Source organism: Camelus dromedarius, chromosome 29, assembly GCF_036321535.1.
Source record: "Camelus dromedarius isolate mCamDro1 chromosome 29, mCamDro1.pat, whole genome shotgun sequence".
Taxonomy (NCBI): Eukaryota; Metazoa; Chordata; class Mammalia; order Artiodactyla; family Camelidae; genus Camelus; species Camelus dromedarius.
This window is the reverse complement of record NC_087464.1, coordinates 5,413,858-5,439,102: the sequence shown is the minus strand read 5'-3', so window position 1 is coordinate 5,439,102 and position 25,245 is coordinate 5,413,858. Positions and strand designations below refer to the sequence as shown.

The 25,245-nt window shown below is 45.6% G+C and overlaps 1 protein-coding gene across 3 annotated transcripts in view; it reads right to left on the bottom strand.

Moving 5' to 3' along the window:
• Positions 1–432: 432 nt before the first annotated feature.
• The window catches only part of TM2D3 (TM2 domain containing 3), a 29,792-nt gene continuing 4,979 nt past the window's right edge, over positions 433–25,245 (bottom strand). For 2 of the 3 annotated variants that reach the window (XM_031440464.2, XM_064480518.1), the window contains 3 exons: positions 23,258–23,432; positions 22,495–22,570; positions 19,787–20,534 (listed from right to left, as the gene is read on the bottom strand). In XM_031440464.2, the coding sequence (XP_031296324.1) occupies positions 20,369–20,534; positions 22,495–22,570; positions 23,258–23,432 (417 nt within the window). In that variant the 3' untranslated portion in view covers positions 19,787–20,368. Of the gene's footprint in view, positions 1,230–19,786; positions 20,535–22,494; positions 22,571–23,257; positions 23,433–25,245 lie in introns of those variants that run through there. The other variant, XM_064480520.1, reaches the window with a different exon arrangement.

Sequence of the window (25,245 nt, the reverse complement as noted above, 5' to 3'; positions counted from 1 at the left end):
GGGAAGTTGACAAAGATTTCCTCAAATTGGAAACAATACAGAACTTTACATGACATTGCATTAATGACAAGTGGTAAAGCTGAAAATAACTAAATTATCAATAAGATCAAATTTTAATCATCAGTGCTAGAGGAAAGCCTCATTTATCTTTTAATTCTCTCTTTACAGAAAATGCCATTATAGAATTATTGTAGGAGAGGGTATATAGCTCAGGGGTAGAGTGCGTGCTTAGCAGGCAGGAGGTCCTGGGTTCAATCCCCAGTGTCGCCATTTTAATAAATAAAATAAATAAATAAAACCTAATTACTTCCCCAACTCCCACCCCCCCAAAAAAACCCAACACTGTTTTTTTTTTAAAAACCAAAGTTATTATTAAAACTACATAGGAAAGACATATCCTAGAGGTATGTTAGGGTATAAAATTATTTCTTAAAATTACGTGATTTTTCAGAATGTTGTAATGCTTGAGGTTTCAAATTTGTTCTTTCCTGTGACTTCTTTTCTTACTTTTTTTCACATTAAATATTCACCTTTCTGCTTAGTTTTGTTTCTTCTTCATAAAACGGACCCCCAGTTAGATCATGTTTGAGCCCGTGCCGTGAACCCACAGATTCACTCAGTTTGGCTTCGGTGGGAGGGGTTACTGGTGGCTGTGAGAAGTCTCATATCAGGAAGACTGAAGATGTAGGCTCTAGCTGAGCTACAGAACCAGAGCCGGACCTGCTGACCCAATGCTGCCCCCAACCACTGTGCGGGAGGCGCCCCCACCCCACTGCCTCTGCCCGTGCCTTGCCTGAGGCTGTATGGACCTCTTCTCAGTCACACTCACAATAAGGGGACAGTGAAGACGCCTGGGTGATGTGGAAAGGTTATGGGCATCCCTAGTGCCCACCACATCTGCTGCCTCAAAAGAATCCACAGGGTTCCAGGTACAGACAGGAGAACAAAGCACGGTCCTGACTCCCGGGACTCCCAGGACAGCAGGGGAGAGACTCGCGGTCCCAAAGGAGAGAGTCAGGGCTCTGTTCACAGGCACCTTAACTGCTCTCAGACTGAGTTTCCTGAGAAGGGGGGAACCACTGACCTTGACAATCCTCTAACTGCTCGTTCAGAGGGCGCAGAGCCCAGGGCTGACCCCAGGGGCACCGAGAGGACAATCTTCAGCTTAGTTTATGTACTGTTGCTGCCTTGGGAATTCTCAGTTGCTGGTAAATGTTAATCTCATTGTGCTAGTGGAAAAAAAAAAGAAAAAGAGAAAAAAGGGAGGTTAACAACCTAAAAATATAATATATGCTGAACAGTTTCTTCTTCCCTCACCCACAGAGTCATGGAATATAAATGAAGGTGTTCTTTCAGTTGCTAAATGTGTGTGTATCTACAGAATTAAAAAAAAAAAATGAAAGGAGAACTAAGATTTCAAAATAGACTCCTCCGGCAGATGAAATGTAAAACATCTGTTAGGAACATTGCTTCTGGAACCCCTGATAGGGAAAGATATCCTGGGGTTGGGCAATAATAACAATTATTTCAAATATCAAGACCATGAGTGGGTCCAAGAGGGCAGCATAGGAAGCCCATGAACTCCTCCTCCCAGGGACACACCGGGTCCACAGCCACTTGTGGAACAGTTCCCCCTGGGAAAGATCTGACAACCAGCTGAGCAGTCCTCCACAACCAAGGATAAAAGGGCCACATGGAGACAGGAGAGGCAGAGATGCAGTCTCACCCATCCCCCGCGCAGTGACCCACGATCAGGAGGGACAGCACAGGGCAGAAATGAATTTCTCCCTGAGGAGTGAAGCCTCCCACGACAGGTACCCCATCCCTGGGGACCTGCATTTAAAAGACGAGCTCCCCAAACATCTGGCTTTGAAAAACAGTGCTGGGTGGGCGGAGGGTGTAGCACCTACTTAGCACACACTAGGTCCTGAGTTCAATCCCTAGTACCCCAATTAAAAAAAAGGAAAAGTAAAAGAGAAAGAACAAAGCATGTGTCCAGGAGACCCAAAGGGTGTATGAACCGAGAGTCTGCTCTCAAAGGGTCCCACACAGACTCACTTGCCCAGGACCCAGTGCAAAAGCAGCACTTTGGAAAGTGCCTGGATTCTTGGCGAAGCAGAATCCCTTTGCTAATCTGCTGGGTGTGGGGCGGGCAGGGACCTGCTGGGACTCTCTCCTAACAGAGGCCCCAGCAGTGCCAGTCTCCACCCTCCCTCAGCCCTGCTAGTGCGGCCAGGAGCACACAGACCCTGCCCCTCCCGCTGCCCCACTGAAGCCGGCAGCTGTGTGCAGACACACAGGTGCATCTCCATGATGCTGACTCTGGTTGGGGGGCAAGGAATGGGGGGCTTGTGTGGCCGCATCCCATGGGACTGTAAAAACTGAGGAGACAGTTCCTGGCAGGTTACCTCCCCAGAGCAGCACACAGAAACACACCCCCTAGTCTGCCTGTGAAAAAGCCCTATTTTTTTAGAGCATTTATTTCTTGTATATTGATTGATTGATTGATTGGGGGAGATTAGGTTTATTCATTTATTTTTTAATGGAGGGACCTGGATTTGAACCCAGGACCTAAGCACACGCTCTACCACTGAGCTATACCGCAGCCCCCTCCTCCGGAAAAAGGCCTATTTCCTTGCCCTGGAGTTTCAGCCTGAGGGTAAGATTCAGGTTTGGGGGACACTGTCTCAGTGCTCTGTCTGGGCCTCGCTATGGCTGGCCCATGCCTCCCAGAAATGAGCTGACGCACTTACTCAGCTGGAGCCCCAATTTCTGCAGCTGTCACCCAGCGGACACCTCCGGATCACCAGGTCTGGAGGCCAGCAGTCTTGTGGGTTTCTAACTGCAGTCCCACAGGATCGTTTGTATCTGCATACTTTCACTGGCTTCCAAGCAGCCTGAAACTAGGCTCTGACTGTGATTGCTCCCTTTGCAACACTTGACAGGACGCTCAGCACACTTTCTATGACTGGGACGTCTCCAGGATAAATCAGGCTGCTTAGACAGTTCCAAAGGTTGGAGAGACCAGTCTAGGGCCAGGTGGAAGGACAAGGCTCGCCTCCCACAGGCCACCCCTTCAAGACTGGGAGAGGTCGCTGTTTCACTAAAAACGTAAAACAGTAAGGAGGTTCTGCAAAAAATTTAAAATAGAACTACCATGTGATCAAGCCATTCTACCACTAGGTATTTATCCTAAGAAAGTGAAAATACTAGTTCCAGAAGATACAGCCACCCCTACGTTACTGCAGTATTTTTTTTTTTTTACAATAGCCAAGATTTGGAAACCATAGTGTTGGTTGATGGATAAATGGATAAAAAGATGTGGTATAGATATGCAATGGAATATTACCCAGCCAGAAAAGAGAAAGAACTCCTGCCATTTGCAATAACAGGGATGGACCTCAAGGGAATGGCACTAAGTGAACTAAGTCAGGCAGAAATGATACTGTGTGATTTCACTGATCTGTGGAATCTAAAAAACAAAACAAATGAACAAAGAAAACAAAACTCAGATACGAAGAACATAATGGTGATGGATGGGGGTGGGGGAAATGGGTGAAGGGAGAGTCAAGAAGTACAAACTTCCAGTCATAATATAAATAAGTCATGGGGATGTAATGTACAGCACGGAGACTACAGTCATAATAGTGTAGTGCATGCTTGAAATTTGCCGAGAGAGTAAATTCTAAAAGTCCTCATCACCAGAAGAAAAAATTACAACTTTACATAATGGCAGATGGTAACTTGACAAATTATAGCGCTCATTTTGCAGTGTATACAAATATCAAATCATTATGTTGTACACCTGAAACTAATATAATATGTCAATTTCACCTTAATAATAATAATAATAATAAAAAGACCACAAGGAGAGGTCCCCATGGACAGAGGTAGGTAGAAAGATGTTGCTGATTCAATTGGATATTTACAGTGTTTTGCCTCATGGGATCATTGCTCGGGAAAGATTCTAAGGAAACGACATCTATTGTATAACAGACATGATTATACCCATCTTGTCGACTGTCTGGAAAGTACAGGGCTAGATGTTTCTGAACCATTCTGCTCTTTCAATCAATCTTGCCTGTCAGCCCCTGACATTCACACGTCAGACAACAGGTCGGGATGTTCGGTCTGGAAAATGTAGTCGCTGTGACATTGAGGTAAGAAAGGTGATACTGTTTGCTGGGTTTCTCAACCCTGAATCCTGAGCATCTCTGTTCACGAGTCCCCTCCCTGCATCCTCTGCATCACTGAGAGGCGGCTGCTTTGACAACCTGGCCTCCCATTTCAGGGGAAAAGCAGACACAGAAAAGTGCTCCTGCAAATCCCCACCTACCCACCCCTGTGACCTACCCAGCCTGCCCACCGCTCATACCAGACCCTTTCCTCTCGCCACCCCGAGGACACACCTAGAAACCCTCCTCTTCCTGTCCTGCATCGTCCATTTCCCCTCGACAGGACCAGTTCCATCAGACAGACGTGCACACGATGCTCTTCCTCAGAGCTACAGAGTCTCTCTGCACCTGGAGCCCTCCAGCCCCCGACCGTCTTCTCCCCTCACCGTTTCTCTTGCAGGATGTGCTGAGTCCAAGCTGCTCAGCCTCCCCCCTCAGACTCAGCTCTGTCCTGTCTCCCTGACCCCTGGGCACATGGGACCCGGCTGGTCCCTCCTACTGCTGAGCACTTTCCCCAGGGTCCCCCTGGGACTCTCAGCCAGACTCCCAGCTACTCCTCAGGCTCCCAGGCCTCTTACTGTCTTGTCCCGGCGGAAGCTGGCATCTTCTTTCTGCGACACGAGGCCCTCCATCTACCACAGGAGTGAGCTCAGAAGCGGAATGAAACCCAGTCCTCTGTGTTCCTCCTCTCCTTCACTCTTCACTCTCAGGACTTTGCCTCTGACACTTCCAGTCACCATATTCGTGGGGTTTCCATACTGAGAAAATCTGTAACAAAACCGTCTGGGTGTCCTGATCGCAATCCTGACACTCTGCACCTGGAGAAAACGTCAGCCTCGCAGCTTAAGGGCTCAGTCCCACAAGGCACCCCCGCTACAGACACCAGCCTCAAGTCCAGGTTGTCACCTGGACTTCTGACCACCTGGCTGTAGGGTGGAGGTTCCTGTGACACCTTCCTGCAGTTTGATCATTTGCTAAAACGGCTCCTGGAACTCAGGAGACTGTTTATTTACCAGGTGACTGTTTGTTACAAAGGATATTAAAGGGAACCAAAGAACAGCCAGGAGAAGAGATTGATGTGGTGAGGTCTGGAAGAGCTCCCATCCTCATGGAGTTTGCCCTGCGCCACCCTCCTGGCACGGGGATGTATGGTTTTCTTTTCCCCCCCTAGATTGCTGATTTATTATCAAGTGATCCAGGAAAAGTTATACCAAGTTATATCTCAGGGCCAGGTCAGTCTCCCCAAATCTCCACATGTTCACCAGCCCAGGAGCTCTGAGATCCCCACACCTTTTTATGTTTTTATGGTTTTTATGAAGGCTTCTTCATAGGCATGATTGGTTAAATCATTGGCCTTTGGTGATTAATTCAACCTCTAGTCTCTCACCCCTCTCCGGAGGTCAGGGGGCGGGGCTGAAAGTTCCAACCCTGTAATTGCCTGGTTGGTTCCCATGGCAACCAGCCCCCATCCTGCAGTTCTCTAGGGAGTTCCCCCAAATTACCTCATTAACATAAACTCCCTTTTAGGGGTTTGTTGTGAATAACAAAAGATACCCATTTCAACTTCATTACTCAGAAACGTGTTGGAAACTGCAGACAAAAATCAAATACTTTAACAAAAGATGCCTCTATTGTTCAAATCACTAAGGACATTACAAAGGTTTTGGGAGCTTTGTGCCAAGAACTGTGGACAAACATCAGAGTATCTATTTCTTATTATAGGACAACATCATGGGACTGTCTCCTCCCCTTCAGAGAAGACCCAGTCCTGGACACCTTGGTCACAGCCTTGTGAGAGGCCTGAGTCAGAAGCAGCAAACAAAACCACCCCAGATTTCTGACCCAGAGAAACTGTGAGATTATAAATGTTTGGGTTTTTTTAAGTTCAGGTTTTTAAAGTTAAGTTTAATTTGTTGTATAGCAATAGAAAGATAACACATTCCTCTTCTAAGATCTAAACTTTGCCCTGCTTTAACTTCAAAGCTTTCCTCCAGCTCTCAGGTCCTGGTATTTAGGGGGTAAGTCTGCCTTTCCTCAGCAGGGTCCCACAGCACCGGAGATTTTCATCTTAGGAAGATGACCATTTCACACAAGTACTTTCCTCCACTTTTTATGTCACCAAGGGATTTCAAGTGGGACTCAGCAGAGTTTAGATAAGGAGTCTGTGTCTGCAAATGTCCCACTCTCCTTCCTGCATGTGCTGGCGGAACTTTGCAAATTCCCATCTTCTTTATGTTCCAAGGAGCCTAGGTTCCCAGCCTTATTCCCAAGGGGCCCTGGGTTATGACAGGTCTCAGTCTGATCCCAGAGGGTGGCTTCACAAGGATGCCACCTCCTCTGACATCTCATGGGACCATGGCAGGAGGCAGAACTCTGGCCTAGGGCTCCACAAACCAGACTAGGCTGAAGTAATGTTTGCATTCCAAGATTCAAAGTGTGTCCAGGGAATGACAAAAAATCTTCAACTTATGTCCCAGTGGGACTGGTTGCTTGGTGTGCTCTGCTGAGAAGGGTGGCAAGGCCAGTTTCACCCTCAGCAGGCAAGAACGCCATAATCGGTGAGCAGCTAGTGATGTCTGTCATGGTCACAGTGTAACTGAGCAGGACCCCGTGGGGCCTCCCGGGCTGACCTGTCCCCCACATCCTCTGCTGTAGCTCCTCTCTGAAGCACCGGATAACACTATTTGATGCATATTCCTGAGTTGTTTTACAGATGCTAAAACCAGCACCAAATAGAAGACATTAGCTACTTGTTGGTCGAGAGCACCCCAGACCTACAGGCACCTAAGGATTGAGAAAGTTAACCCCTGAGATACTGCCCTGTTAGCTCACCATCAACCACCCAGAGAACTGTGCACATCAGATCACAGACCCTGGGACACCCCTCCCTCATCTGGCCTTTAAAAAGGCTTTGCTGAAACCCTTTGGGGAGTTTGGGTCTTTTAAGCCTTCGCTGCTGGGACTCCTTGCTTGGCACCTGCATAAACACTGCACTTCCCTTCACCTCAACCTGGGGTCAGTAGATTGGCTTTACTGTGCACAAGCAAGCGACACAAGTCTGGTTCGGTAACAACAGGATGGGAAGTGGAGGCAGGCATTCCGTTTGTGTTCCATCCGTAGCCTAGACCATCCTTTTTTCCTGTCCTGGAGGCCTTCTGCCTGAGCTCTGAATCCAGCTGAGTCTAGGGGTTCTTTAAAGCAGAAAGAGCACCTTTGGAGAAGGCAGGAGGAAGTGCATGACATCGAGGGACACGTGGGAGGCGACAGGCAGGCCTGCACCCTGGGGTCCTTTGGCCCCCACAGAGCCTGGCTCAGCCAGCAGAGAAATGAGCTGGGGTCCCCAGTGTACCCCTAGCACAGCACGGTCAGGTCTCAGCAACCCCTGCTCTCCCTCCAGGAAGGCATCACTCAGAAAGCTTTCAAAAGAGGAAGAGCCAGACCACGAGGAAATGAGTTATTTCTCTGGGGCATCTCTTAGTCCATCGACCACTGAAAATCCATGCAGCTCACTGAACATTGCAGCAACCCAGTTACGGCAGAGCCACCGAGGGCTCAGAGGCATTGGGAGTGAAGTCTCTCCCTGGGGGCAGCAAGCTAAACAAGCCCACCTTTTTTGGCAACTGATGTGCTCCTAGTGGTCGTAGGTGGGTGGGCTTCAATGATAGAGGTTCCACACAGTTCAACTGAGACCCTCAGTCCCACCGCCCAGGCTCCTGACTTGCTGATTACAAGTACACCTGAGACCCCTCAAGCCACCATCTGTCTGAGGCCACCCTGCCTGCCGTGACAAGGGGAGTGAGCCTGAACTCCAAAGACTTCAGTAGGCCGGTTACTGAGTTGAGTGCTGTCTTCCTGTCAGAGGACAGGACGTCTGCAGAGAGAGGCAGATGTGGGCCCAGCACGTCCCTCCTGGAGCACGCTCCAAGGCCTGTGTCTGTCCTCTCCCTCCAGACGTCTACTCCCAGGTGCCAGGGACACGCAGACAGATGACAGGAGGGTCCTGGGCAACCCCATTGATGACAGCAGGCTCTGGGCCGGGTTCTGGGGACCCGGCATTGCAGACACACCCCCTACCACCCACCACAGTTCTTGGGGTCTCATCTCGGCCCAGGTCTGTGCCCCTATCATGCTGACACCTGCTTACTCCATGCCCGCCCATTGTAAGTCTAACGCACGTACACGGCTCACTTTCCCTGCACAACTTGAAATCAGCTGGCCACTTTGGCAACTTTGAACATAGACAGGATTGTTAGTTTGAGAGGCATCTGAACCCAGATGGGAAAAAATCCTGAAAACTCAATGGCTTATATTCTTTACTTGACATGAAAGACATCTAAATTCAACTCACATTCTAAAACTGTCTACTTAAAAGGTTTCCCAAATGCCCTGTCAGAAAGGAAGAATTTCAGTGACGATTTCATTTTTTAATTAAAAAAAAATGAAGTATAGTTGATTTACAATTTTGTGTTAGTTTCTAAAGTACAGCAAAGTGATTCTGTTATACATATATGTATTATTTTTCATATTCTTTTCATTATAGGTTACGAGATGTTATAGTTCCCTGTGATTTACAGTAGGACCTTGTTGTTTATCTATTTTATATGTAGTAGTTAATATCTGCATATCTCAAACTCCCAACTTATCCCTCCCCCACCTCCTTCCCCCTTTGGTAACCATAGGTTTGTTTTCTATGTCTGTAAGTCTGTTTCTATTTTGTAAATTAGTTCATTTTTGTCATTTTTTTTTAGATTCCATATATAAGTGACATCATGATATTTGTCTTTCTCTATCTGACCTACTTCACTTGGTATGACAATCTCGAGGTCGATTTATGTTGCTGCAAATGGCATTATTTCATTCTTTTTTATGGCTGAGTAGTATTCCATTGTATAAATACACCACATCTTCTTTATCCAGTCATCTGTAGATGGACACCTAGGTTGCTTCCACGTCTCGGCTGTTGTAAATTCAGTGACGATTTCAGACTCATACTGAGCACGTGCCCTGCAGGCCTCTCCAGCCTCCTCCCACCATCTCTGGCCCCCTTCCACCATCCATCTGTGGTAGGGCCAGCAGATGCAAGGCTTTGGATGAGGAAAGCGAACTGGCATGGCCCTAAAAGGGATACAGGGCTAACCAGCCCTTAAAAACTCAAAGTGGAAACTCTTCTAACAATATTGCAATATTGCAAACAAAGGAACAACTGGAAATTAACTGTCCCATCCCAGCCACAAGGAAAACAGGCCCTAGAAAGTCTGGGGTATTCTGAAGGGGCTCCAAGGGAGACTGCAGCCCGCTTCTGCTCAACTTCTTTTTCTCCTTTTTTCCCTCACCACTTTAAAGACTTTGGAAATTAATGGCAGTAGATTATACTTTCTAAAAATACCCACCGAAACACGTCTAGTTTCACATGTGCTCCTCCTGAATGTTCCCACTCCCCCAGCAAGAGACGAACTCTGTCTGCTCCCCTGGGTCCTGAGTGGGCCGCTGTAGCCGTCTCACTTAGTAGAGCATGGTACAAGCGGTGCTGGTGACCTCTGGAGCCCGGTGGGAACAGGCAGTTCAGCCTCTGCTGTGTGAGCGAGAGCCACAGGGAGACCCCTGCAGGGACCCTGGGGTAGAGGGAGCCCCCTGCTCTGAGTCTCCCAGGCATCACCGGACAGAGACGAACCATTCTGCTGTGCCTTGTCCACATTTCTGATCCTCCGTATCTGTGCAAACGAGTGTTTTGTGCCACTAAGCTTGGAGGTGATTTGTTACACAGCCACAGACGTTGGAACGTTAAGTAATAACAAAAATGTTCTGTTATTATGCCCACGTTGTGGAACCAACCAGCCCAGATAAACAGCCCCAACACAAAGGAAACATAAATCACATTATAGGGTCTCTTAAAATGCACAGGAGATACTATCCTAATTGGTTGTGGAGAGTTTATATACATTTAAAAGAAGATACAGGCATAGTACCGCAGGCATAGTACCGCAGTGGGTTTGGTTCCAGACCACTGCAATAAAGCAAATATCACAATAAAACGAGTCATAAGAAATTTTTCGTTTCCCAGTGCATATAAAAGTTATGTTTACACTATACTGGGCCTATTAAGTGTGCAATAGCGTTATGTCTGAAAAAACAATGGACAGACCTTAATTTTAAAACACTTCAGTGCTAAGAAAAGCTCACCATCATCTGATAATGCAGAGTTGCCAGAAACCTTCAATTTATAAAAAAAACACAATTTCTGCAAAGTGCACTGAAGCAGAACACAATAAAATGAGGTCTGCCTGTAATTCGAGAAATTACAAAAGAAAAAGGAAAAATTAACCTTCTGATTATACGTTGACTCAAATTTTTTCAAAGGGAAAAAGCTTAACTTGGATATTCATGAATAACCTTGGTTACTAGGTTACAAAATAAGAAGAAAAGCGGATCATTCACAGCCTTTAGCTTTTAGATATGACTGGGAAACTCTTTAAAAGTAATTTCATAAATACAGAAGTATATAACTGGGGAAAAAAAGGTCATGCAATGCTCTCAATAAATGCAGATAAATGAAAGTGAGGTAGTAACTTTGATTTAAAGCATCTAATTTTTGCCTCTGTAGGAAGTAGAAAGCTGCAAAGAACGAGAAAAATCTGGGTAGTCTACAAAAATTATCATTTTTCTTGAGTCTAGCAGAGATGGAAGGTTGAGAGACAACCAAATCAGCTGAATTCCAGAGGAGCAGAACCTCCAGGGAGAAGTGCGTGGCCACCACGGGGTATGAAGACACCAGCAAACAATGGGATAGACTTTTCAAGGCTAAGTGTGGACCAGATGTACATCTTGAACAGCTGAGGAATCCAGACTTTGGGGAGTCTGCACTCACGAGCAAGATCTTTGAGGGCTCCTGGGAGAAGTGTTAGGAGCAGGGCAGGAGACAGGGAGGGAAGAGGATATGAGGGCGCAAGGGAGACCAGCGGCCCCTGGAGGCCGGGGAGGACGGCACAAAGCCCACCGCTTCCCCAGTTCATCTGCCATGAAGCAGAGGTCGAGACATTGAGGGAAGGGCCCCAAGTCGTCCCTCTCACCAGGCACAGGTAGAAATCCACGGCTTTTGAAGAAAGGGGACAAGCAAAGCCCACAAATCAGAAACTTCTTGCCCCAAGGACGCAAGGAAAGATCCATCATGACTGTGGGGGGTTGAAGCAGAAGCCTCCTATTTCTGCGGAAAGATAAGAAAGTATCTGGGGCCCGGGATCCTGTGTCAGTATCGAGCAGAGGTGGGCTACCAGTGAGGGAGGAGGGGCAAGAATCCCCCGTCCAAAACCAATGCAGACTCCAGGCCTATCTGAGCCGCCGTGGGCAGGAGGGCTGGAAGCCCCACACTGAGATTTAGGGTCTAAGAAGGAGGCAGGACCAGGACAGCAGAGGACACCCCCCCCACCCCCAACCATAAACCTCGTGCTGAGGAACAGGAGGCCAGAGCACAGAAAGAGCCCAGGCACCAGGAACAGCTGACGGTGACACGAGTAATGGAATCACTGAGAAAACCCATCAGGCCCCCCAGTAAGCACAAGGGAAAAGGGTCCCCCATTTGGAGAAACCAGGGGCCTTAGCTGCACTGACAGCAGCAATGGCAATGACAAAACCCAAGTCCAGCTCAACCCCCCCCCCCAACAAAGTGACTCAATGTAACACACTGAAAGCCAGACAGAAGAGGCGTGCTGATCAGCAGGTGTAAACATGATGTCCCTCGGTCTGTACTGTCCTTGTACACACAGTGTCTGGCATACAGTCAAAAAATTACAATTTTCAAAAAAAAAAAACAACAAAAAACCCCAAACCCACAATCTAGAGATAAAGCAATCAATAGAAATAGATTTGATGACCCAGACGTTTGGAACTGTCAGACGGGGATTTTGAAGTAACTATAATTAATACGCAGATGCATTTAGTGGGAAAGGGGCAGCAAGCACGAACAGATGGAAAACTTCACCAGAGATGAAAACTACAAGAAAGAGTAAAATAGAAATCCTAGAAATAAACTAAGTGATACCAGAGATGGGAAATTCTTGTGACGGCACATGAGTAGAATGAATGTAGCTCTGGGAAAATCAACAGGCTTGAGGCGAGGCCAATAGAGATGATGTGAACTGAAACACAAAGATAATAAAGCACATCAGAGCCTCCCAGGGCTGCCGGACACCGTCAGACGGTCTGACACCCGCGTAATCAGAGTCGCAGAGGAAGAGGGGGAATTTGAAGGGAGAAATATTTGAAGATAACGGTCAAGAATTTTCCAAAGATAAGAATAGACATTAAACCACAGCTCCAAGAATTCAGAGAACCCCCAAAAGAATAAAAACCAAAAAGGAAAACTCAACACCAACAAACACACACCTAATACACACATCATGGTCAAAATGCTGAAAACTGAAAAGAAAGGCTTCACATGGTTAATATCATTAACACTGCCTATGTTATATATGAAAGTTGCTAAGAAAGTAAATCCTAAGAGTCATCATCACAAGGAAAACTTTTTCTTTTATTTTGTATTTCTATGAGATGATAGCTGTCCACTTGCAACAGAAAAGAACAAATCTGACTTTGTATTAGATCTGTTCCTTTGGCTCTAACCCTGTGCTCTGTTTCCTAGACTTAGTCATGCTGGTTCTGCACTTTTTGTAAAAAAAATGTTGCTGAGAGCCTGAAATATACTGGACAGCCCATTCTCAGGGCTCTCTCAGGGCTTTAAAGATATTAACACTTTTCCATTCATATAAAGATAAGTTGCAGGATAGAAAATAACCTTTGTCTTGTTGGAGGTTTACAGAGACACCACGATCTGACTCACATGGACAGCTACAAGAGCAAGAGATTCCAAGAACAAAGAATTCCTACACCAAGAAGTTGCAACAAGCAACAATACCCCCTCCCCTTTTTAGTATAAAAGGAACCTGAATTCTGACTTGGGGAAGATGGTTCTCCAGGACATTAGACCCCCATCTTCTTGGTCTTCTGGCTTTCTGAACAAAGTGGCTATTCCTTGCCCCAACACCTCATCTCCTGATCTATTGGCCTGTCATGCAGTAAGCAGAATGAGTTTGGACTCGGTAACACACTAAACATTTTGTGGTAATCATTTCATGGTATGTGTGAATCCAATCATTGTGCTGTACGCTTGAATTTTTATAGTGCTGTAGGTTAATTATATCTCAATAAAACTGGGGGGAAAACTGAAAAAAAAAAACAAAAGAAAAAAAAAAGAAAGAGAAGCTTGAAGGCAGCCAGACGAAAGAGGGAACATTACACCCAGCTGAGCAGAGATAAGAGCTACAGACTTTCTGATCAGAAACCACGAGGGCCTAGTAACAATGGAGAGGCGTCTTTAAAGTGAGGGAAGAAAAAGCCTGTCAACTCTGAGCTCTATACTCAGGGAAAACATCTTTGAAAAATTAAGGTAAGATAAATACATTTTCAAACAAACAAAAGCTTATAGAATTCACTGACAGAAGACCTGCATCACAAAAAATGTTAAGGAGAGCTCTTGAGGCAGAAGGGGTGTTTGATGGTCACCCCAAGGAGGGTGGGATGGTCCCCCTCCCAGGGGGATGGTGGAGACGTTGAGACTGATGAAGCCACAGCACCTTGTGGGATTTCCTGAGGGAAGGGAGGGCGTAAGCCAGGACGAAAGGCGGGAGCAGCTTGGGGCCAGTGACCTCGACTTCTGCCGTGGGTGGGGTGCGGGTGGGGCGAGGGGAGGGCTCAGGCACCCAGCTGGCGCCATCGGAAGGATGCGCAGGTTCTCTTACCAGCTTCCTTACTGGCTTTTGCCCCTGATGTGGGGCAGAACAGGGGAAGAGGAGGAGGGGGCCTTGAAAGTGGTAAGTGGTCCAACACCAAAAGTGGAGCCTTAATCTCTGCCACAAGGAGGGTGATGACAGATGGAGACCTGTCCACAGAGAAGCAAAGAAAACCAGACATGGCAAAAAGGAGGTAAATACAAAACACTTTTCTTATTTTCAATCGACGCAGGAGAGTTCACAGCTTCTGGTTCCAGACAAAACAGAGGAACCCCATCTCATCCTACTCCTCACAACTGTCTGCAAACAGAACTGCACAAATGCCCAGAGCGGCGATCAGGAGACTGCGCGGAGGAGAGACATGGGCTGGCGGGGACCCTGGGACGCAAGCAACAGCCAGGCGGTGAGCTCCTTGTGAAGCTTTCTTTCCCCCTACATACCCTTGCCTGAGAGTCAGAGAGCTCACAACCCACACAGGCCATCGAGCGCAGACACGCTCCGAGCTCCAAGGAAGGCTGCTTCTCTCCAAAAGCCTTGATACAGGGCAGCCCCGCAGAGAGAACCCCTCTGCTCCAGATGAACACCCCCAAAGAGCTACTCCACCCACAGCCCCACCCAACTCTGCAGCCGCAGGGACTGCAGGCAGAGCCCTGTGGACCATCCCTGCCCCACATTGACCAGGGGGCCCCTCCCTCCCCACTGGACGTGACCATGGAGACTGAGAAGCCCTGTCAATCATCCCTGCCCCACACTAAGGGGACTTTGGGCAGACTTGGGGGTAAAGCATTCTGGTCCTGCACTAACATGAGCGGCTGCTCCAAACCCAGCACTGTAGAAACTGTGAGGGGGATCCCTGTCTACGTTCCCCGTCTGCAGTAAACACTTGTCAGCAAAGAGGTGGTGCTCACTCCAACCAACTAGTACATCAGCTGCGGAGACTGTGACCAGCCCCACTGTGCACTAAGCAGAACAAAGAAGCAGCACCCACTCCCTCCCAATCTGAGAGCTGGGGTGAGGATTACAAGAGCGAAAAGAACTGGAGACAGGGATACTTAATTCGGTGGATGAAGCCCTGGGCATATCCCCAAACAGCCCGTACATGACCAACCAGATCAACACATCAAGAGACTGGAAAACTGAACCACAATGTCAACTACTGCTCCCATTTCAGACTGGCCTCCGGGAAACACAGCACTGGAAACCACGCTGGCATCTGAACCACAGCCCACAACAGTGTGCCAGGACATGCACTCTGAACCCACACAGGTTGACTGCCTGCTCCAAAAGTAGATTGAAATAGAAACCAGAATCTCAGAAAATAACACCCAATTTGTCCTAGCACACTGCACAATTACTTATCACACTAAAACCAGGAAAATCTCAACTTGAATGGGGAAAAACAATCAGCAGACGTTGACAACAGGATGATAGAGATGCTATAATTATGTGACAAGAATTTTAAAGGGGCAACCATATGTATGTTCCCCCAAAAATACTAACTCTGGGGAAAAGAAAAAAAAAACTTCAAGCAAAGATTAAAGAAGACTTAAGAAGAAGCCAACAACAAATTGAGATCTGAAAAATAACTGAAATTTTAAAACTCACTAAATGGGCTGAATAGCAGATGGAGATGACATTAGAAAGACTCAATGAACCTGAAGGTGGAAAAGAGAAATTATCCAATTTAAACAGAGAGAGCACAGATTTTAAAAATGGCTAGAATCTCAACCAAAAAATCTAACATTCATATCGTTGGAGACGCAGCAGGAGAGAAGAAAAAGTGTAGTGCTAAAAAAATAAAGAAGTAATGAATGAAAACTTACCAAATTTGGCAAAATACAAACTTACAGATTTAGGAAGTTAAGCAAGCCCCAAACAGAATAAGCCCAAAGAGATCCATGCCTAGACACATCACAATCAAATGTCTAAAACAAGATGAAGGGGGAAAAAAAAAAAGCTAAAGGAAGTTCTTTGGACAGAAAGGAAATGAAAATAGAAGGAAACTCAGACTATTAGGAAGGAGAAAGAGTGACCCAAAGGTCAGGAGTGTTCTATTGTATGGAGAGACCACATTTTGTCTATTTATTTATTCATTTATTATTTGTATTTCAAATCACTGTATCTAGAAGACCACACTTTGTTTATACGTCACTCATCAGTTGATGGACATCTGGTTTGTTTCCACTTTCGATGATTAGGAACATGGCTGCTGTGAACAATTCTTGTGTGAACATACATTCTCATTTCTCTTGGGCCCGGAACCAGGAGTAGAATTGCAGAGTCACACAGTAACTGTGTCATTTCTTTTCATTGTGTTCTTGTGTACTGTGGGCAACTTCATGACATCAGGTGAACACATTCCCTTATTTATTTTTTTCTTTCTCAGCAGTTTGAAAGTTGTATTTTGCGTTCTGGTTAATGTCCTGGAGCCTGACAGGCAGAGATGAGGCAGGGAAGAGCCTAGCTGAGACTATTTTTGATAGAATATCTGGTCTCTCCTTTTTTTTTTTTTTTTTTAATTTGGTGGGGAGGTAATTAGGGTTTTTTTGAGGGGGTAATTAGGTTTACTAATTATTGGGTAATTAGGTTTTATTTATTTTTTAAACTTTGGGGGTTTTTTGGGGGGTAGGTAATTAGGTTTACTTATTTATTTTTATTTAATGGAGGTACTGAGGATCAAATCCAGGACCTCGTGCATGCTAAACATGCACTCAACCACCGAGCTATATACACTCCCCCTGGTCTCTGGTCTCTTGACTAAGGTTTTCTAAATGTCCCCATCCAATGTCTCCTCCCCCTGGTTAGAAAGCCAACTTCATCACCCCTGGGAACCATCTTGGGCTTTGGATCCTTTCAGCTGAGCTTGGAACCTCCACACCCATCAGAGTTGGTCCTGGTTGTCCACTTGCCTCTCATCACTTTCTCCCACAGCCCTTTCCACTTCCCCGCAGTAACAGGGAAAAGATAACCATGTCAGCCTTCTCCCGATTAGTCTCTTTTGAGGCAGAGTTCCTGGATTTTGCTGATTCACCAAGACTGTTCGCAGGGCAGCCTTTCAGATCTGAGCCATCATTGTTTTTCTCCTTATCACTTTTGAACGTTTTGGATGTTTGGTTATCTCTTTCCTTGTTTGCTGCTGGATTTTTGTTTGTTTGCTTGTTGTCTGTGGAAAGGGGGATGCCAGTTTTAACTACTGTTTTCATGTCCCTGAGTGTTTGGAAAGGGGGATGTTGTGATCAGCTGCTTTCTCCCTCTATCCAGGCATTCTCAGCAGTACTTTTAGGTCTTTAGCTTACTCCCAGAGACGCCTCATTGTCCATTCTTCCAACAAATAGTCCCCTGTGCACCTACTGTGTGCCCACTAGGGATCTCAAAGCTGGGATACAGCAGAGAACCACGGTCCTAATCTTGCAGAGCCTCTTTGAAAACTATGTCCAAGTGTCTCTATGAAAATGAGTGTATGTATGTATATGCATAACTGAGACATTATGCTGTACACCAGAAATTGACACATTGTAACTGACTATACTTCAATTTTAAAAAGTACATTACGTCCAAGTGTCTCAATCAAAACTTCCTCCTTTTGCATAAGTGTGTTTATAGAAGACAATTTCAATACTTTCAACCTAAGAATTTATACCAAATTACACACCCTCTACCGTCCTTGTGACACTTTAAACTCTAGCAAGGGTACTTTCATCAGCCGTGGCGTAGAAGCTTGAGATGGGGAGTGAAGGACGCTGCCTGCCTGCTTTCGCAAGCTCTCCTGATGTATCTGAAAGGCTGCATCGCCTTTGTTTTTCACTCGTGGCTACCAGGATGAATTAAAATCACTTGCAAATCCCTTAGCAGAAGACGTGCCAAAAATAAATGCGATTCTGCCAGAAAGTATTTTTAAAAGATATAGGGAAACAAGTCATGTGGCATAAGGAAGGCATTTTTACATTTTTAAATTTTGAAGCGTTAAGATCTTCTAAAAATCTCTTTTTATAAGCACCATAAACCTCAGCAATTTGCAGGAATCAGATTAACATGGTGCCGCGGCCAACAGTCACTTGAAGCCAATGTCTGTATTATTACCTCCCTGCAGCCACCTTGACTGTTGGGGCCCAGAATTGCACTCAGGTGCTCCAGTACCTCTAAGATGCCAGGGAACTAACTCACTCAGCAAATATACGAGGCCACTGTGCACAAGATGTGGTGCTAGGAATGATGGGGCAGAGAGAAATAAATTAACACAGCACCTGCCCACAAGGAACTGCTGGGCGCATGGAAGAGCGCTGACAAAGCAAGGAAGAAACCCTGAGTACGGGAGGCGGGGGGATGCCACACAGCGCGCAGCAGTGATAAATTCTGCGCTTCCAGAGAACTGTCAAGAGAGGCTGGTGACTGATATGTGAACAGGTTCCCTAGCTAACAGCCTCTGGTCAGAGCTCACAGCACCCAGGAACAGACCCTAAAGGTCAGACCCAAACGTGACTTTGCTGCCTGCAGAGGCTGGTGGGATTTGTTGAAGACCACACCCACCCTCTGTGGTGCCCTCTGAACATAGTTTTATTGGTTTGCTTTGGGAGCCCTTGTATGAGGTCATTGTTCATCAGTCTGTTTAAACTGTATTTGGGGATCTCCTTGTTTTCCTTCTAGCTCTGTCTCAAAGGCCACCAGCTCTATCAAATCTTTGTTAAGAAGCATTCCCGATTTGCTTACATCCTTTATGTTCCAAAGTCAATCTCCACGTAAAAATTTTCTTGGATTTAGGAACAAGTTCCTTTGTGTCCTCTTGTGGATTGAGAACCTTTTAGATGTCACCTTTTAAACGCTGGAGCTTCATTAATTAACTCAGGCCCCAAAGCCATAAAGATGGTCAATGGTTGGGACCACAGCTTCCCTGTGAAGACCGAGAGCAATTCCCATCACCTCCCGGTGTGTCATCTCAGCCGTGGAGATCCTCCTCACCGCAGAGCTAAGCAAGGAGATTCCAGGCAAATCTTCACCATCGTTAGCACAGGGGCTGCTTCCTTGCAGGGACAGGTCCTCCTCTGAAGACCTGCTGTGCCAAGTCTCACGCACCTGTGACAGGTGAGGAAGTGTTTGCTCTAGAGAAGAAAGGCCCGTGCAAATGGGGCTGCCAACCTGGAAGCGGCAGCGTTCTTGCTCCAGGGGAAAAAACAAGTAAAGACTGGCTGCTTCTGGAAATATCCTGGGAGAGCAGACGCGATGGGGAGGCACCACCTAGTGCCCAGAGCTGGATCTGTTACTCAACGGGACCAACCTGCGCAGATGAGAGCCTTGTTCTTCAAAAGCAGCCTGTTCTAAAATGGCAAGTTATCATGCCGAAGTGGCTCAGTGCCCCTTCAAAAGGGGGAACTGTAATTCATAATCTGGTGAAGAAAGTATGTTTTTGTCACCCGAGATGTATGGAGATATTCTCAAATGTTTTCTAGCTAAAGATCTGACACGCTGGTTAAGTCTTCTAGCTCTCAACACAGATGTTTAAAAAGTTAATACTCAGATACCCCATTTCAAGGGGAAAATGGTAAGAATTTGTAAATGTTTCAAAAGAAATAATGAGTCAAACCCATTTTGGATTAGTAAGTGTTTTTCCTTCAAAAAAGGGCCTACAACAGATCTACAGACTCATTTATCCCACTGAAACAGTTTTAAACGTGTCCATTGTGTGTTAATGAAACAGTCAATTACGAGTATATCTATTACAGTGCAGCAATGCCTTGAAAAATAAACATTTTACTTCTGAATAATAAAAGGAAGTTGCTATGATTATTCAAGATTATATTTTAATATAAAAAACATACAGGAAAAAGTCTACAATCTTTTTCAAGGAACTTGTAATTTTATTGATTTTCCAGGACTCTCATGACCTTTTATATTACTAACAAAATTCAAATCGTGGCAACCAGGCACAGAAGTTCTGCAGTTTACTTCAAACAGTCACATGTAAAGACCAGACTACATACATATTACATCTCAAAACTTACAGATGACTGACGTTTAGGCAGATTATTTAGCTAAAGAACAAAAACACATCCCACTTCCTGTAATCACAGCCGAAAAGCTTCTCAAGGCAGATTGCATTCAGGCCGAGATACAAGCGATACACTCCGACATGACCAACATAAAATCAAAGCCTAGGAATTGAACAGATTTTCAGTTGCTGCACAGGTTGTTTTTCAAGTTTAAGTTAGTCTAAGTTTTTTCACAGAAAAAAAATATATTTCAGGCAAATAAATTCCAGGTAAGCACGGTTGAGGGTTGTTTATTTTACCTTCATCAAGGCAGACACAGTACAGATGCTGTACATTAAAAACACACACGCACCACTCAGCACAGCGATTCCTACAGGCAAATGGACGTCTCCTAAGCCCGGCTCCTCTGGGAAGCACAGGACCACAGCTAAATGTACAAAGAGCCGTCCGCCGGTCCCACGTAGCCAACGCCGATGAGGAGGACATCAATCAGCGTCCAGACCCCCAGGCCCCCGAAGCTGAACAGCTTGCCGAGGCCTTCCCGCCACTGGCCCAGGTAGAAGCGGTCCGCTCCGAACCCACCGAGGGTGATGCTGCAACGGCAAACAGGCCTGGAATCCATCCAATGCCCACCCCCGCCACCGCGGCCAGAGAGGCCCAGTAACCGCGCTGACTTGCATTCGTGAGAGGGCCCGGATGGTCACGCACAAACATCTCTCAATCGGGACACAAGCGACCATTTTACAAACTAATAGCCCTAAGTAACCATGGGCAAGAAGATCATTTAGATGTCACATGTAAACACACACTTTTTAGCTGGACTGAAATCTGATGCTCTCTTTTCAAGAAAAGCAACTGAGCTTGTTGCTTTTTACTCTTGAAGACGGCACGTCCGGGAGAGCCAAGTGGGAGCGTGGAGGCAGGCGACACCAGCGGGCCGCCCTCATCAAGTCGGCTAACTTGTCATCGCCCGTCTTTACAGGTTTTGTGTTAGGAGTAAATGACTTGTGAGGTTCCTTCTGACGCTAAGATCTAACAGTATTTGGACAACTTCTCATTATATTTCTTTTAAGGTTTTTATTATGGAAAATTTTGATATAAAAGTTAAAATCAAAGAGAACAGCACCCATGGCGCAGCTCCAGTGATGAGGAACATGTGTCCAACCTGGGCTCACCTATACCCTCCCCTTCCCCAGCACTGAGATGCAACCGCTGGCGTGTCACAGACACAGCAGATATTCTCAAAGAACCACGCTGAGCCCAGAGAAGAAAACTATTCTTACTTTCTAAAAGTCAGCTGTTAACTATACCATGGTAACTTAAGATGTTAACAATGTGGAGAAAACTAGGTGAGCGGTGTACAGGACCTCTATCTTTGCAACTTTTCTGTAAACTATTCCAAAATAAAAAGTTTATTAAGAAGTCAGTTGTTAGTTGTAACTGCTGACAAAGACTGTGGCTGTGACTGAATCTCATTCTCGTTGCCTAAGATTTTCCATCTTGGACCCTCGGACACTTTCCAGGTGTGATTTCCCGCCAGGCAGGACCTTCCTCTTTCCTCAGCCCTGCCCCAGACACCAGGGGCCACTTGCCAGTACCTGGGGGCATTTCTGATTGTCACACCTTCGGGTATGGGGGTGGGTAACGTCTAGTAAGTAAAGTCCAGAGATCCAGCTAAATGTCCTGCTGTGCATTGGACGCCCCACAGCAAAGAATTATTTGGCCCAAACGCCAACAGTGATGAGGCTGAGAAGCCCCGACCCATGGCACAAGGCACATGGAGGTCACGGGTCTCAGGCTCTAAACCTTCCACAGCAGATGTACAAGTTTTTAATCAGTGAAATTTAAACAGCACCCACCCGCCCTTCCTCTGGTGGGAAGAACTGGTACAATATTTTTTTGAATTGCTGAAAAGTTTAACAAATACAAGCACATTTTAATGTAAAAATTATATCTATAATTATATATGCATGATGGAGTTACAGGTGATTTTTAATGTTTTTCTTTGTGATTTCCATTTTTTCTAGTTTTCAGTACTGAGCATGTATTTCGGGGGGGAGTAATTAGGCTTGCTTATTTATTTACTAATGGAGGTACTGGGATTGAACCCAGGGCTTCCTGCATGCTGAACACTCACTCTACCACTAAGCTATACCCTCCCCCTGAGCATGTATTATTTTTATAATAAAGAAAAAAGTTACTAAAAATTAAAAATATACATCATAAGCCTACTCATTTGAAGCAGTACATAGCACTTTACTGATTCATGGTGCACTCAGGATGGGAAACACTGACTGGTTCTAATCACCCATGGTAACGACTCAATGAAGTCATCTCTACAATGTGCAGGCGTCTTGGGAGAAAAGCTAGCAACCTGTTACTGAATTCCACGGAGGGTGGTGGCCTGAAGCCTAAATATGTTTCACCGTCTATGGAACACACATGGCAGGATCTGGGTGAGGGAGGAGACTGGCTGAGCTCAACATCTGGAAGACTCCACCAATCCCAAGGAAATCCACATGGCATCTCTAGTCTACTAGTAACAGAGCTTACCTCAGAGCCAGGGCAGTCGACCACTTATAACCTCCTGTCCAATTGCAGTACAGCATTTTTGGAAAAGTACGGTTACCTTAAAAAAAGGAAAAACAGTCTGCATAGAAACATGGTATAAAAATGCTCTTACACAGAGATTAACGTGTAACTAGAGACCTTGTAATTTACAATCTAAAAAGACAATCTTACAAAAATAAACGTTCACTACAACGAGTGGTAAAAAGAAAGCCCATACCACCTATAAGCATAGATTTGACATTTAGTTCAGTTTTCTAAGGATCCCAGCTTGAAGACGTGCAATGCCCCATATGCTTTCAGGACGCAGATAAGCGAAGAGGGAATAAGAGAGCGTGGAGCTGAGACAGACAAACGATGCTGCACAGACACCCCTGTGGACGCAGGCTCACGCCGAGTGCCCGTCCTGGGACGACCGGCTACCCACGGGGGACGCCACCCTGAATCTGCCTCACCCCCTCACCAACACCAATCCCTAAATGTGAAAGACCAAATGGGCAACATTTAAAAGGAAATACAGGAAATTATGAATCTGGTGTAGGGAAAGAGTTCTTACAACAGAAAAGGACTAACTAGGAAAGACTTAAACTTGCCGGATTTTTTTTAAGTTCACTGAGTTTACTGATGAGGCCTGGCATAACTGAAAAGTGCTGATAAACGTTTTTGAGTAGACAATTAAAACTTAATCCTCAACTTTCTCACTAGTTCCCTGAGTCAGCTTAGAGCAGCGCCGCAGACCGTGACTCACCCAGGCAGTGGACGTGGTCCCGCACGGTGCAGTTGGCGGCGAAGCGCTGCCGAGGACAGGACACTGTCATGCAGCTGGTGGAGCTGGAACACTCGTAATCAGCTTCCGGGAGCTGCCAGCAAAATCTGCAAGTCATGTTGAGGACGAAGCTCTTTTGGGGTTTGAAGTCTTGATCCTACACACCAAAGGACACGGACTCTTCAGTCACAGAGTAGTGGCTGGTTAACATGTCGGTAAGACTCTACAGCCACATGGCACAAGGTTTCTAAAATACTTACGTTTATGACCTAGGAGGAAGTGGCAGAAAGACAGGTACCAAACCAGTATGTATGCACAACAAACGTGCATGGTATGACCCTATGATCATAAACACACACCCCAAAATATATACACAAGGAAAAAATGTCTAGATAAATCCACATCAAGATAACAAAGGTTATCTCAGGATGCTAAGACTATTATTTCATCACTGTCACTCTGGCCAAATTCTTAATGATGAGTATGTGTACTTTTATAATACAGAAAAAAGGAAAATGCACTTGGTAAAGCCCTGGGGGCCCTGGGAGCTGGAAGGATAAGTGAGCCCACCTGTGCAAGGTCACTGAGCTGCAAGCTTTGTGCAGAAGGCCGGTGCCCGGCCCCAGCCCGAGGCTCCCTGGTCCCAACTCCCCCCCAGTAGCTCCACCAGGCTCCAGAACCCCAGGCTGTTACAGCGGTCACACAAGCAGGTCACCAACCAACAGGCGGCCACAGTAGGTCACTCTCAGCATGGAAAAGAACCACATGCAGAGGCTCAGCAAGTGCTCACTGCTGGCCCTAAGCTTTTGAAACCAGAGGTTTTTTTCCATTTCAATGTTAAAAGTCATTATTTTGCTGTCTGCTTATGAGAGCCACACATGTCCTCATATGCTGCACATCTGGAAATTACAGAAGAAACGTGTAACCTCTCAGAAAGCACCACTCTTCACCTTCTTTCCTTCTTCCTTCCTGTAATGTGGACTTTTACAGGTGGAATTACGCTGAGGATGATTTGTATCCTCTTACCTGACATTAGATTGCTCTAAATAGTTTTCAAAATCATTTAAAATGGTCACACAATCACCTCTGGAGGTATCATATCTATTAATTTTTTTGATTAATGAAAAACTGCTTTTATGGATAATATTCAAAGCTAGGTAAGGTATCACTTGACTTAAGCAATACTGCTTTAAACGTCTGCATATTCCGAGCAATGAACTTGTAACATTCATTTCTTACCAACTGTTCTTTAAAACTAGGTAATAAGAGTACGAGGCACAAATTCCCACACAACAGGAAAGCAGGGAGGAGGCCAGCCCAGCTGGGCCCAGCAGCAAGCTTGGCTTACCTGCTCTGGCTTTCCAGGGATCCTGTTCTATACAGCGGCACGTTTACGTCACATATACTTTGGTTTTTTAAAAAATTTAATGTCCCATTGTTATTTACTTATTTAATTCTGTAGATATCAGTAAATCTCTCTAGAGCTGCCTAGTTCTTTTAAATATTTTTAATAGTATTTACTTCATTACACAGTTAACCAAAAATTAAATTGTTCTTTCTTGGATATTTAGCCTGTCTCCAATCTTGCCTGGGTGGACAACGCAGCTAAGAATATCCTTAGGCATGTTTATTTGCATCTATGTGCAATACATAGTATCTGTAAGATACATTCCTAAATATGGAATTGCTGGGTCAAAGGTTAAGTCTCACATTTAAAGTATATTGCCTATAAGAGGTTGACCAATCTACCCATCCCCTAACAAGACATAAGAGTGTCCTTTATACCCTCAAGAACTCCAAGTGTCACCAAACGTTTTGATTGTTCTGCCAATCTGATAGGACAAAAAAAAAATGCATTAATTTGTATTTCTTTAACTGTGAGAAAAATTAAACTTTGTGTGAAAGCCTGTTTGTATTTCCTTTCCTATGAACCATCTACTTCTGTCCTAACACCAGTTTTCTACAGGATT